The sequence below is a fragment of the Branchiostoma belcheri genome, unplaced genomic scaffold (assembly GCF_001625305.1).
Source record: "Branchiostoma belcheri isolate BF01 breed outbred unplaced genomic scaffold, Haploidv18h27 scaffold3, whole genome shotgun sequence".
Classification (NCBI taxonomy): domain Eukaryota; kingdom Metazoa; phylum Chordata; class Leptocardii; order Amphioxiformes; family Branchiostomatidae; genus Branchiostoma; species Branchiostoma belcheri.
The window spans coordinates 7,345,335-7,356,242 of record NW_017803909.1 but is presented as its reverse complement, the minus strand read 5'-3'; the positions used below and the strand labels follow the sequence as shown (position 1 = coordinate 7,356,242).

Here is a 10,908-nt window from a genome sequence, read left to right as displayed (position 1 = left end):
AATATGAAGCGACAGGGTGAAATAATAAAAACAAAAAACAGGCCAAGGCACCCCATGATAGCCGGAAATGTTACGATATGAGCCATGAAGTCAACATACCAGGCTGCTTTATGATTAAAACAATAGATTTTGAACTTTTAATGAAACCAAAGTTGCATTGTTACATTGAAAAATTTAAACAACTAGGAAAGGACTTTCTTCAACCATTGGGGCCAAAATATGTCAGTTTTGTTGAAAATTTTGCAGTTGGTTCAGAACCTAAAATTTTTCTTTTTGCAAATCAGAAAAAAATGGAGAGGGCGAATCTGCGAAACAACAGATTAAATTGGTGTGGCCTTATAATAACAACATAGACAGGATACAACTGCATATAATAAACTAGTAGGCTATAATTAGCATCTATTTGTACATCACACCATGACTTGAGTCTCCTCTGACTCCTTCTGAACATCATCTTTAGCAGTTTCCTCTTCTTTCTCGCTCTTCTCTCCGTTTGCTGGCTTCAGTTTGTCTGCACTGTCCATGGACTGGGACCTGGGGATAGCCGCGGGCTCTGGAACTTCTGCTGTGGGCGGGAGAGACTGATCAATGCCACGTGTACTGGCAGAGTGCTTTCATGGACACATAATAATCATAATGCAGGGCTCGTAATTCATTTTGGTAATAGGTGCACTGGTGCACCCAACCTAAAAAAATTGGGTGTACAAAAAATATTTTAGGTGCACCATATTTGCATATAAGATAAAATACTAAGTAGAATGTCAGCAAAAATTATAATCATTATGTTTCATTTGAAGGAAAATACTATCACAATGATTGTATTATTTTTTCTGACACTTAGATGTAACATTTAACTAATAGATGCACTATACATTCAACATCTTAACATGTTAAACTTACGAAAATATTTGGATGCACTGGTGCAACCACAAAAAAAAAAAATTGGGTGTACAGCTCGAAATTGGGTGCACTAAGGTGCACATGCATCCAGTATTTTGAGCCCTGATAGTGTTTTCTATGTGTGGGACACAACACCTGGGAAAGCTGCCTGTGCCTCACATGAATTGTATCGTGGCAATTTTAATAAATCAAAAATCATGGAGGTAAAAATTTTACCTCCATGATCAAATCAAATCAATGTTAAAATGTAACTCACTGCCAGCAGTTTAATCATAGTACATTGTCTATTATTCTCATTTCAAGATACCTGATGTATGAATATGTACAGTTACATTGGAAGTTGCTTGCAATTGGGTGACTGTGAATTATAAGTACAAAGGAACTAATTATAAATACCACTAAAAATCATCACAGACTGTTTCTTTGGAAGGAACTGTACATGTACATGTTCATGTACATAAATCATGTAATTCTCCAGCAAATGAATGCTGCATGTTATGAGTTTTTTAGAGTGAGTGGAATTTTATGGAATCAAGAATACTACATGACTTGGCAAAATGAGATGCATTCTTGGTAATGAAAACTACATTTCAAAAGTGATAAGCATGTCAAGGAAAACGAATGGCTACTGTATTATACATGGACATGGAAGCTGCATCTATTAAGCAGGACAAATGCTGCATGCATGTGCAGTGTGGAAGCTTAAGTGGCCTCTACTAGGGAAAGGTCAGTGGGCCTCCATTCACAGAACAACATCTACTAATTGGCATCTCAAGCAATAGTGACTTCTGTACTGGTATTCTATGTGAGAAACAAAGCCAACAACTATAGGTTTTCTCAAAGTGATAGCAGTCATCTCTTTGGCTGCATTATGCAAACTCTCCCACCCCAATGCTTTGTTTGTACTGGCACATAAGGCCATGTTGATTTGATTATACGGATGACATCCGTGCGCGCATGAATTTTCGTCTATTCGCAAAAAAAAAAAATTCGACCATACTGTAAATTGTACAAAATGAGCAAATATATGTCATCTGTTGCAAAAAGAAATATCCACACACAGGCAAACACACCTGTCCTTGGTGCTGAACACAATCCACAAACAGGCAAACACATCTGTCCTTGGTGCTGAACACCATCCACACACAGGCACAGGCACCTGTCCTTGGTGCTGAACACCATCCACACACAGGCACAGGCACCTGTCCTTGGTGCTGAACACCATCCACACACAGGCAAACACATCTGTCCTTGGTGCTGAACACCATTATTGGAAAACGATACTAATGTCATAGAATGCCGAAATCACAGGAAAAAAAGAAAATGTGAAGAAATGAAAATGAAGACTGTAATTATTCACCATGCTGAAGTGAGATTTCATAATGATGGAAATTTTTTTTTTTTGCTGAACTTAATTTGCATGCTCGCGTCAGTTTTGGGGTTCCCTGAGGATGTCATCCATATAATCAAATCAACATACACAAAATACAGTACAATAATGTCTGACGCTTGTTGCTGAGAAGTTGAAACCATTAATTTTTGGCAAATTCCTCTTTGCGCCTTCCACATGGCCTAGTCGAGCAGTAGAGTGTTTCACCACCAAGACAGGTAGTAGACAGATGCAAGGGAAGATAGTAAACCTGCCCACCGGTCGAGTCTAGATCACGAGGCAGAGATCGTGACTTTGCCTTCATGGGAACGTCCTCGTCCTTCCCTGAGAAACTCTTGATTCTGTCCATCACCGAGGGCCGCTTGCTGGGCGCGTTAGCGGCCGGGCTGTCTTCCGACTCTACAAATGGAATGCATGAAGGGTGGGAGCAAAGTGAAGCCATGCATATGCATGCACATGAGTGTACTACATGTACGTGTATAGCCAGGCAAGCACCATGCCAATACCACGAAATGGAAGCTATGATATATTAACACTGGTACATTGCTTGTCCCCATATGACATCGTTACTGTTAGTGAGTGACAATTTGTATTTAAAGGGATGGACAACAAAATTTTTGCAGTTGCTCCTCTGGAATTACAACTGCACAGAAACATCCAATTTGATATTTTTTTCCTGAGCAGTCTCATGATCACTAATCTGCTTCAGAACTGGTATGAAGATACATTTTACACAATGCAACTATGAGGCCACAGCAAGTAGTTTTTATGGATGACATCAGCGCATTAATTTTTGCCTGATTTTGGAAGAAAACAAGAAATTTTTGTTGCCTTCTGACAGTGGTCACCATGCCGAAAATGGACAAAGATGTGATGTTCCCACTGAATCAAACCATTTCTACAATGATGGAGTCAAAATCTTAAAATGTAGGAACCTTGTTTTTTTCGGCCGACTTATTTTTCTTCGCCCGCTTGCATTAGATTTGGAGTCTGCGGAGGATGTCATCCATGAAATTTACTTGCTGTGGCCTAATATTGAGTTCAATTTTGTTGTCTATCCCAATGACTTCCACTCATGGTGCATCTGAAGAACAAAACCTCCAGAGCTGTGCACTGTGCTCGACAGGAAAATAAAGTGTTGAAATTGGACAAAAAGCAAGCAGAGAAGTGAAGGCGAAGAGAAGATGAAGCTCAGGGGCTAAGCACCTCACCTGTGGGGTTACCATGATTGTTTTCTGAGGGCTGGTGAGTGCTGGTTAGGGTGCTGTCCCGTCCCTTCACCTCCGGTGTGTCCCCTTCTGGTTTAGGGACAGCCTCTGCTGTTTCTACGCACACTTTAGGCACTTCAAGGTTAGGATTAGAATCTGTGGCATCAGGTGATTCAGTGCTGTCCTTTCCTTCCTTGTTTTTTTCCTCAGACTTTCCTTGAGGTGGGTCCTCCATATCATCTTTAAGTTTCGGAATGTTTATCTTTTCAGCCGATGCGGCAGCTCTAGGAGGAAGCTGCCTCTCCATGGGTTCTGGTTTTTTGCTGCTTTCTTCCAGCAGTAGTTTTCCAACTGTGGGTTGTTAGATAGTCATGCGTATACATGTACATGAGATTGACATTGTTCCAAAACTTTACCAGCAAGTTAAATGTGTGCTGTGATACTCCTGATCGAATTGCAGTGCAAAAATTAATGAAATGTAAACTTATGAGTAATTATGGTATACAACTAGAATCATCACATGTATAGTCTATTTTGCTTAACCAGAGCCCTTGACTATGTAATAGTTCCACATGCAGTGCAGAGTGCAGAAGAAAACATGCAGCATGCAGAAATTAAAGGAGCAGCCCAGACTGAAGTGTGAAGAAAATATTCAAAGTTTCATGCAATGACAACGGTACTACCTCATCAACACTACAAACTAAACTACATTGTACAATGAACATATTCTACCATGCAAGTAAAAGGCAAATTTGCATAACTAATTCATGTAGCAGTGCAGTTGGTAACCTATGCTTCACATGCTTCTATAAACATTAAGTGGCCTTCTAACAAATTTTATGAATATCTGATGAAATATTCATAACCTGGTAGAAGCAACAGTCACTAAATTAATTAATAAAAAATTTAATATTATTTCATAATTGAATTGTGCTGCCCATCCTTTTAACCTTCTTCCTGCTGAGCTACATGTGCAGCATTTCTGCTCCAAATTTATATAATTTGGTTATAATATAAGGCAGGACAGCAGGGAGATGGTTAAAAGATACCTGGACAGCACTGCTTCAAAACATTGCAAAGTTTGCATGCAAGTTTTGGGTAACGCAGGTCTCACCTTCTGCTGATTTTGGTCGCACCGGCACCTTAGGCTTCGCTAGCGGCTTGGGTCGAGTCGCGGGAGGCTTGGGCTTAGCCTTCACAGCTGGTGAGATCTTGTTCCTCTCACTGGTATCCTCCTTTATAGGACTTGTAGGGGACTTGGAGGGGTCTGTAGTCTTGTTGGGGCCGTTTGGTTCCAGGACAGCGCTGTCACGTGACCTCCGTTTGGCAGGTTTGGGAGGGAGACCCTCGGCGGAGGCAGTGGGGCTGTCGTCCTTGTTGTGCCTCCTCAGCATGCTGGGAGATATTGCCGGCTTGTTCTCCAGGCTTGGGGATGCTGCGGTGTTCTGTCAATAAAATGAAACATTCCAATTCCAAAAGTCATATAATAAGTAAGCTATTTTAATAGCTTACTTATTATATGACTTTAAAAAGCTATTAAAATAGCTTTCTTAGTCAAGTTGTTCAATCACAAACAGACATTTCTTGGTGAAGGGCCATTCAGGTTTTTACAAATAATTATTTAATTTCTAAAGTCCTTCCTACACCAGAATGATAGTTCAATATAGGTGGCACCTTATCACTGGTTCAATAGCCTTTGAGTCACACAGTTGTGCAGTCACTACAGCGGAGGGGGGGGGTAGTCCACTCGTAGTCTTTGGTATGACTTGGCCAGGGATAGAACTCAATAGAACTCTCTCGACTACCAACTTGGCCATTGCCAGTTACACATTAAGTTATTTTATACCGCTGCCAACGCAGAGGACAAATACAGGACTGGACAATACTCATGTTCACTTGAGTTAAGTGCGGAAATTTGTGTAAAGTACCTTTCCCAAGGGCACAAGATCAGTGGCATGTCAGGACTCAAACCAGGGACCTTTTGGCTCCGAGTTGAGCACTCTGCCTCTACACAAGACCCCACATACAACTACACTGTATTTCTAGTCTAATAAGTAATATCTTTAAGGGAAAAGTTGTCACCTTCTCTTCCCTCCTCCTGATGCTGCCAGGTGAGACAGATGGGGATGTGGAGGAGTCTTGTACAGGTGATGCAGACTGATGACAATCAAAGAGAGGGTCAGGAGAATCAAACTTCATGATCATTCAACTGTCTCAATGTCTATCCAGGGTTGGACAAGTTTTAAAAAATCCACTGGCCCTATCGGGCAAGTACAAGGTCATTTCCACTTACCCGAACCAACTTTTCACTTGCCCAAAATATACATATTTCAATGCATTTTTACTTCCACCAATTTTGAAATTGTCTAATTTTGGAGTTGATAATGTTGGATGCTTTATTTATGGAAATAAGGTGATTTGACTGGCTCCAAACACCGTAGTGGCTATACTTTGCATCCAAAAAATTTACTTGTCCAATCGGGCAAGTGTAGGGGGATATTTACTTGCCCGAACAGTACTTTTACTTGCCCTGGGCAAGTGGGCAATGGGACTTGTCCAACCCTGCTATCATGCACATATTTAGAGACATATTCAGTCCCACAACACCTACCAAAGCACCAGAAAACTGTGTTGCTACAATAGCTACCAAAAAAAATGGCATGCACCTGCACCAAAGAGTGACCACCATATTATGTGATCACCACACAAGCTTTCTCTATGTTCAGAAATGTTAACATTTCTACATGTACGTGATTGACGTTGTGGAAAATTTTTTTATTAGGACACAGGCTTGTGCAGCTTTTAGAGAAAGAATTTCTTGAATGTGCAATCCATTATTTAACTGGTAACACAGCCAATTCGCTACAATGCATTCCTGGCCCACCCATGGCCATTGTCTGCCATAAAAAGTCCCAAATTACCAGGTTTATGTACACTACTACACTACAGAGCCACCACTGTGATACCAGCCAACTACCAAGTTGTACACCCTATGGTATAAAATGGAAACCTTTGCTCTTGGAAATGAAGGAGATCGATTTGGAGAATGTGAATTTGACCGAGTCAACATTCTCGAGTCCTGAAACTGGAATACGTATAAATATGAAAGACACTATAATTACGAAATCTTTAAACAGTAAAATATGCCTGCTTTTGGTGTTTTAATACAATATGAAATTTGGATATACTGAAAAGTTTATTCTGAAGCCCAACTTGCTGCTGAAAGTAAAGATTTAAAATTATATCACTAATTTGAAGGGAAATGCTGCAGTAATCTCATCAAGTCACATTGCATCTGGTTTTAAACCTACAATGAATTTCTTATTATCTTTCATACTGTAACATGGCTTAACCTTTCTGATGTCTATCTGCACTAGTTTACAACGTATATATACAAAACTAATGTACATGTAGGTCTATGTGGACTTTCCTTTGCTGCATTAACTGTTACCACCTACCGTATTAAAGAAATGATGGCAAACAGTTTTTAGCATGTCCAACAATTCCTAAATTCTGATCAGTGGTGCAGGTAAAATGCACCTGGTTTAGTGCAGGTACAGTCATACATGTACCGGGTATGCAGAGAAAGTATTTTGATTCTTGATTAGTCAGTCTAGTAGTGGTAGAAGTAGTATCCGCAGTGCACGCACCATTTCTGGAGGAGGCAACATGGTGGCCCTCTTCTCCTGTTTTTTCTTCATCTCAGCCAGCAGTCCCCCACTCATGCCCGGGAAACCCTTAGGAACACCCGCGGGCCGCCGCAGGGCCACCGGCTCCTTCACGGCGGGAGTTTCCTCGGCGTCTTCTGGAGCGTCGTCTGTGGGGTTCTCCTCAGCATCTGAGGAGCGAGGCTTCTCCTCCGGTGTCGGCTGTTCCTCCACCTTTTCTGTGTCCTCCACTTCCTCCTCCTCTTCTTGTATGGCGGTGGGCTTGGTTTCTTCAAGAAGGGAGGCAAGAATAAACATTAAGACATTGCATGTACTTAAAAATATACCTGTTTACCAGTCTAGGCCTAGGAAGAAAAGTGTTTCCTGTTTCAGTCCTGAAAAAATTAGGGTCGGTAGGTAGGGATTATCTTTTTTTTTTTCTTCTCTTTTTTTTTTTATAGTTTCTTTAGACTTAAGTGATATCTATATAGGGGTCCAACTCAATACTGTACAGTTTAAAAGTGTCCTCATGCAAGTTTTACTGTTACATAAAAACTTGCATGAGGACACTTTTATGTTCAATGTCAATGTTAAAAAACCAATTGTATAACGTTATATCACTCAGGTGTCAGATCATGGAGTTAGAAAAGGTTGATCAGGTCGAAAAATTAATTATTTTATGTCCCTTGCAGGGGTCCACCCAAAAAAAGTCTAGGGTCGGCAGGTTTTTCTAGGACTGGTCGAGAAACAGGAAACACGTGTCACGTTTCCATGCCACTCTGTGGTCCACACTGGCAAGGCCGCACTCTCTTAAATGTCCCTCTTGACACACTCAATTTAGGACATACAAATGAACAATAAAATAACATTAGGACATGAACAAATCCTACCAGTTTGTTCAGGTGAAGACCTCTCCTCTCTCTCCTCTTTAACAGGAGGTGGGGACGGGGTTGGGGCAGGAGGAGGTCTGGTCTTCTCCAGCGATTTCTTCTGAGCGACCTCTGGGCTCTTCTCCTTAGACCTGCCGGGGGACTTCTGGAATAACTGCGAGAACATGGACTTCTTCTTCTTCCTCTGACTTTCCTCCTTCTGCAGTGATGAGGGGCCTGCTGCAGGTGGAGATCTGGGGGAAAGACTGCAGATAATACAAATACAATGGACAATGAATAAGACAAAATTTCTTTCATTTAAAGTCTTAGTCTTCCGAAGGCTTTTCTTAAAATATAATGCACAATGTGTTAATCTTAACTATAGAATATATATTACTATACAGTAACATTAGACAAGAAAATTGTTTTTAAACAGTCTTCCAGACCTCATAACGTTTCAGCTCTTTTGTTCCTTAAGAAATGGTCTTAAATGGTATGGACACGTCAAACAATAATTCATACCAGGCACTAGCCTCCGTAGCAGGCTTATAGAACTGGGGATTTGGTGGTCTTCGGCTGTTTAGCCCAGTTCTAACGGGGGTAATTCAACCAGGACGGCTATGTTGTCTACATGCAATCAGAAAATAGCACATTAAAGCTCTCAAAGACCCTGAAGACCCCAAAACCCCCCAGCTTTTGGCATGCTATGGAGGCTAGTACACTACTGATACATGTAGTTACATGATACATCATAGAAATTTTAGAAAACATGGATGCTAGCAATGTATGTGTCCTGGATGTTTGATCAAAAGTGCAGGAGTGTTTGGACCTTGCAACAGTTAACAGTGGGTTTTGATAAATTTCCTCACTTTTCCCCATTAACAGCATGAGTCTCTTCACTCAGAACAACGTCCAAGGCTTTCTTCTCAAAGAAGTCATCCAGCCCAGCGTCCATTGTTCCTTCTGGGCTGTTTTCCACACTGTTGGGCACGCCCCTGTTCGGTACCGGTCTCCGTCGCACCCCCGCTGTCCTGGGAAAACATCCAATGTCAAGACATGTACTACAATCAAGTCAGATGTCCCTACAAATAATCAAGTTAAATATAAGAATCTGACGACAACATTTATGCACTTTGCTTGATTCCATGTCAATGAATTGGAGTTAATTTTGTGCTAGAACATCTAGAAGCAAAAACATGTAACCATGCATGTAACACTGAATGTACAAAGAAAGAGAAAAAGGCAATGCCATCAGGTAGTTTACTGCATGGTTGTATTACAAAATGACAACAAAAACAAATAACAACAACAAACTTTGGAGCCTTTATCCTGCCCTTGGTGAGGTGCTCCAGACGAGCTCCTTCTGTTGGAAGCTCTGACACGTCGTTTGAGGAAGAACTCCCGGTTGAAGACGACTTTTCAGGCTTCCTCCTGCTTTTTCTGCTGGGTGCTACCGGTTGTGTGGATTCTTCTGCTTTGGGACCAGAGTCAATATCTGTGATATAATGACATTGTAGCATTGTTACTTCAGTCCATACCATAAGTATGGATGATACATTGTTTTTACTCAATGACATGTTTCTTCTTCTCCTGGCATTTCGTTTAAATCATTATGGATTCCATTTCCTCATTTTTGAGCCAAATGACCTGGAATGAATGAATGAATGAGACTTTATTTCCGTGTCGTGCGCTATCCCGTGCCCAGCCTGTGTGGGCTTATACGACACCGATTCCATAAATTATACATAAACAAAAGAGAATCAAAGGTACAGATAACAGAATCCAAACAAAAATATGAACATAAATAAAGGTAGGCTATATACAATAATGGTAAACAAATAAGTGAACTCAAAACAGATCGTAAATGCAAATAAGCAAATCTGTACCTGGAATTTGGTATGATGGTATAGAATGGGCCAACAACCTCAGACATTTTTTTCTGATACAGGCTTTATTATACATAGTACATATTAAGCATTTTGTATACTACATTTATTTATTACTTAGACACACTAACTCAACAGTGCAATGTTTATTAATAATATGTATTCAATAGAATAAGATATCAAATAGACAATACCTTCATACATTGGTTCTTCCTCAACAGAAGAGATGGTCTGCCTGCCTGACTGGTCTTCATCTGATCCAGAGGACAGGTCTAGCTTGACGTTTTCCTCTCCTGAAGAAAAAGATGATAGAATCATTCTGTCTTTAAACTTTGAAGTTGATCATAGAACAACATTTTTTCCATTGTAATTAAAAATGCAGCAACATTTCCATTTTTTAAAGGTTAAAGAAATCTAGTTATACAGTAATATTAAAGGCATGCAGTGCAGTTTTTAGGGCTTGGAAACCAGATTTTTCAAAGCCAATATTCTAGTCATTTATCTACACAGTGAGTTGAAACTATATAGTCCCAAAGTATATTGACACTCATGGAGCAAAAATTCCCTAAATTATGATGGAAAATGGTTACTGGAAGGGCCCTGGGCTGATTTTTATGGTACCACCCAGAAAATAAATGACTCATCTTGGAGCTTGTTTCTGCAGTTTTATATGGCCCAAAAGTATGAAATACTGACTCAAATGTGCTAATGTGAAGCAGTATGTGTCAATATCACAAAAAATGCCTTATTCAGAATATGGGTTTTGCTGCGCTGAAATCGCATTGGATGCCTTTAATTCCATTAGCTAGTGTAAACTAACCCATTATAGACATGGGTCTCTGCATCCTCTGCACAACACTCCTCCTCTTGTTGTCTATCTTTGGTGACAACTGTAAAAGATCATTAACAATTAATTATACCATCACAGACATTTTTTCCAGACATGCAAAGCACTGATCAATCAATTTCTGCAAGGCGTGACTCAAAATACGAAAGATGATTAGTGAT

At 40.3% G+C, this 10,908-nt stretch overlaps 1 protein-coding gene across 9 annotated transcripts in view; it reads right to left on the bottom strand.

Moving 5' to 3' along the window:
* Nucleotides 1–257: 257 nt before the first annotated feature.
* Nucleotides 258–10,908, bottom strand: part of LOC109473827 (F-actin-uncapping protein LRRC16A-like) — a 47,396-nt gene continuing 36,745 nt past the window's right edge. For 2 of the 9 annotated variants that reach the window (XM_019773915.1, XM_019773920.1), the window contains 12 exons: nucleotides 10,721–10,790; nucleotides 10,095–10,193; nucleotides 9,329–9,509; nucleotides 8,884–9,045; nucleotides 8,036–8,280; nucleotides 7,149–7,435; nucleotides 6,509–6,583; nucleotides 5,581–5,655; nucleotides 4,613–4,943; nucleotides 3,502–3,849; nucleotides 2,549–2,689; nucleotides 259–565 (listed from right to left, as the gene is read on the bottom strand). In XM_019773915.1, the coding sequence (XP_019629474.1) occupies nucleotides 411–565; nucleotides 2,549–2,689; nucleotides 3,502–3,849; nucleotides 4,613–4,943; nucleotides 5,581–5,655; nucleotides 6,509–6,583; nucleotides 7,149–7,435; nucleotides 8,036–8,280; nucleotides 8,884–9,045; nucleotides 9,329–9,509; nucleotides 10,095–10,193; nucleotides 10,721–10,790 (2,169 nt within the window). In that variant the 3' untranslated portion in view covers nucleotides 259–410. Of the gene's footprint in view, nucleotides 566–2,548; nucleotides 2,690–3,501; nucleotides 3,850–4,612; nucleotides 4,944–5,580; nucleotides 5,656–6,508; nucleotides 6,584–7,148; nucleotides 7,436–8,035; nucleotides 8,281–8,883; nucleotides 9,046–9,328; nucleotides 9,510–10,094; nucleotides 10,194–10,720; nucleotides 10,791–10,908 lie in introns of all 9 variants that reach the window. The other 7 variants (XM_019773918.1, XM_019773919.1, XM_019773917.1 and 4 more) reach the window with 7 other exon arrangements.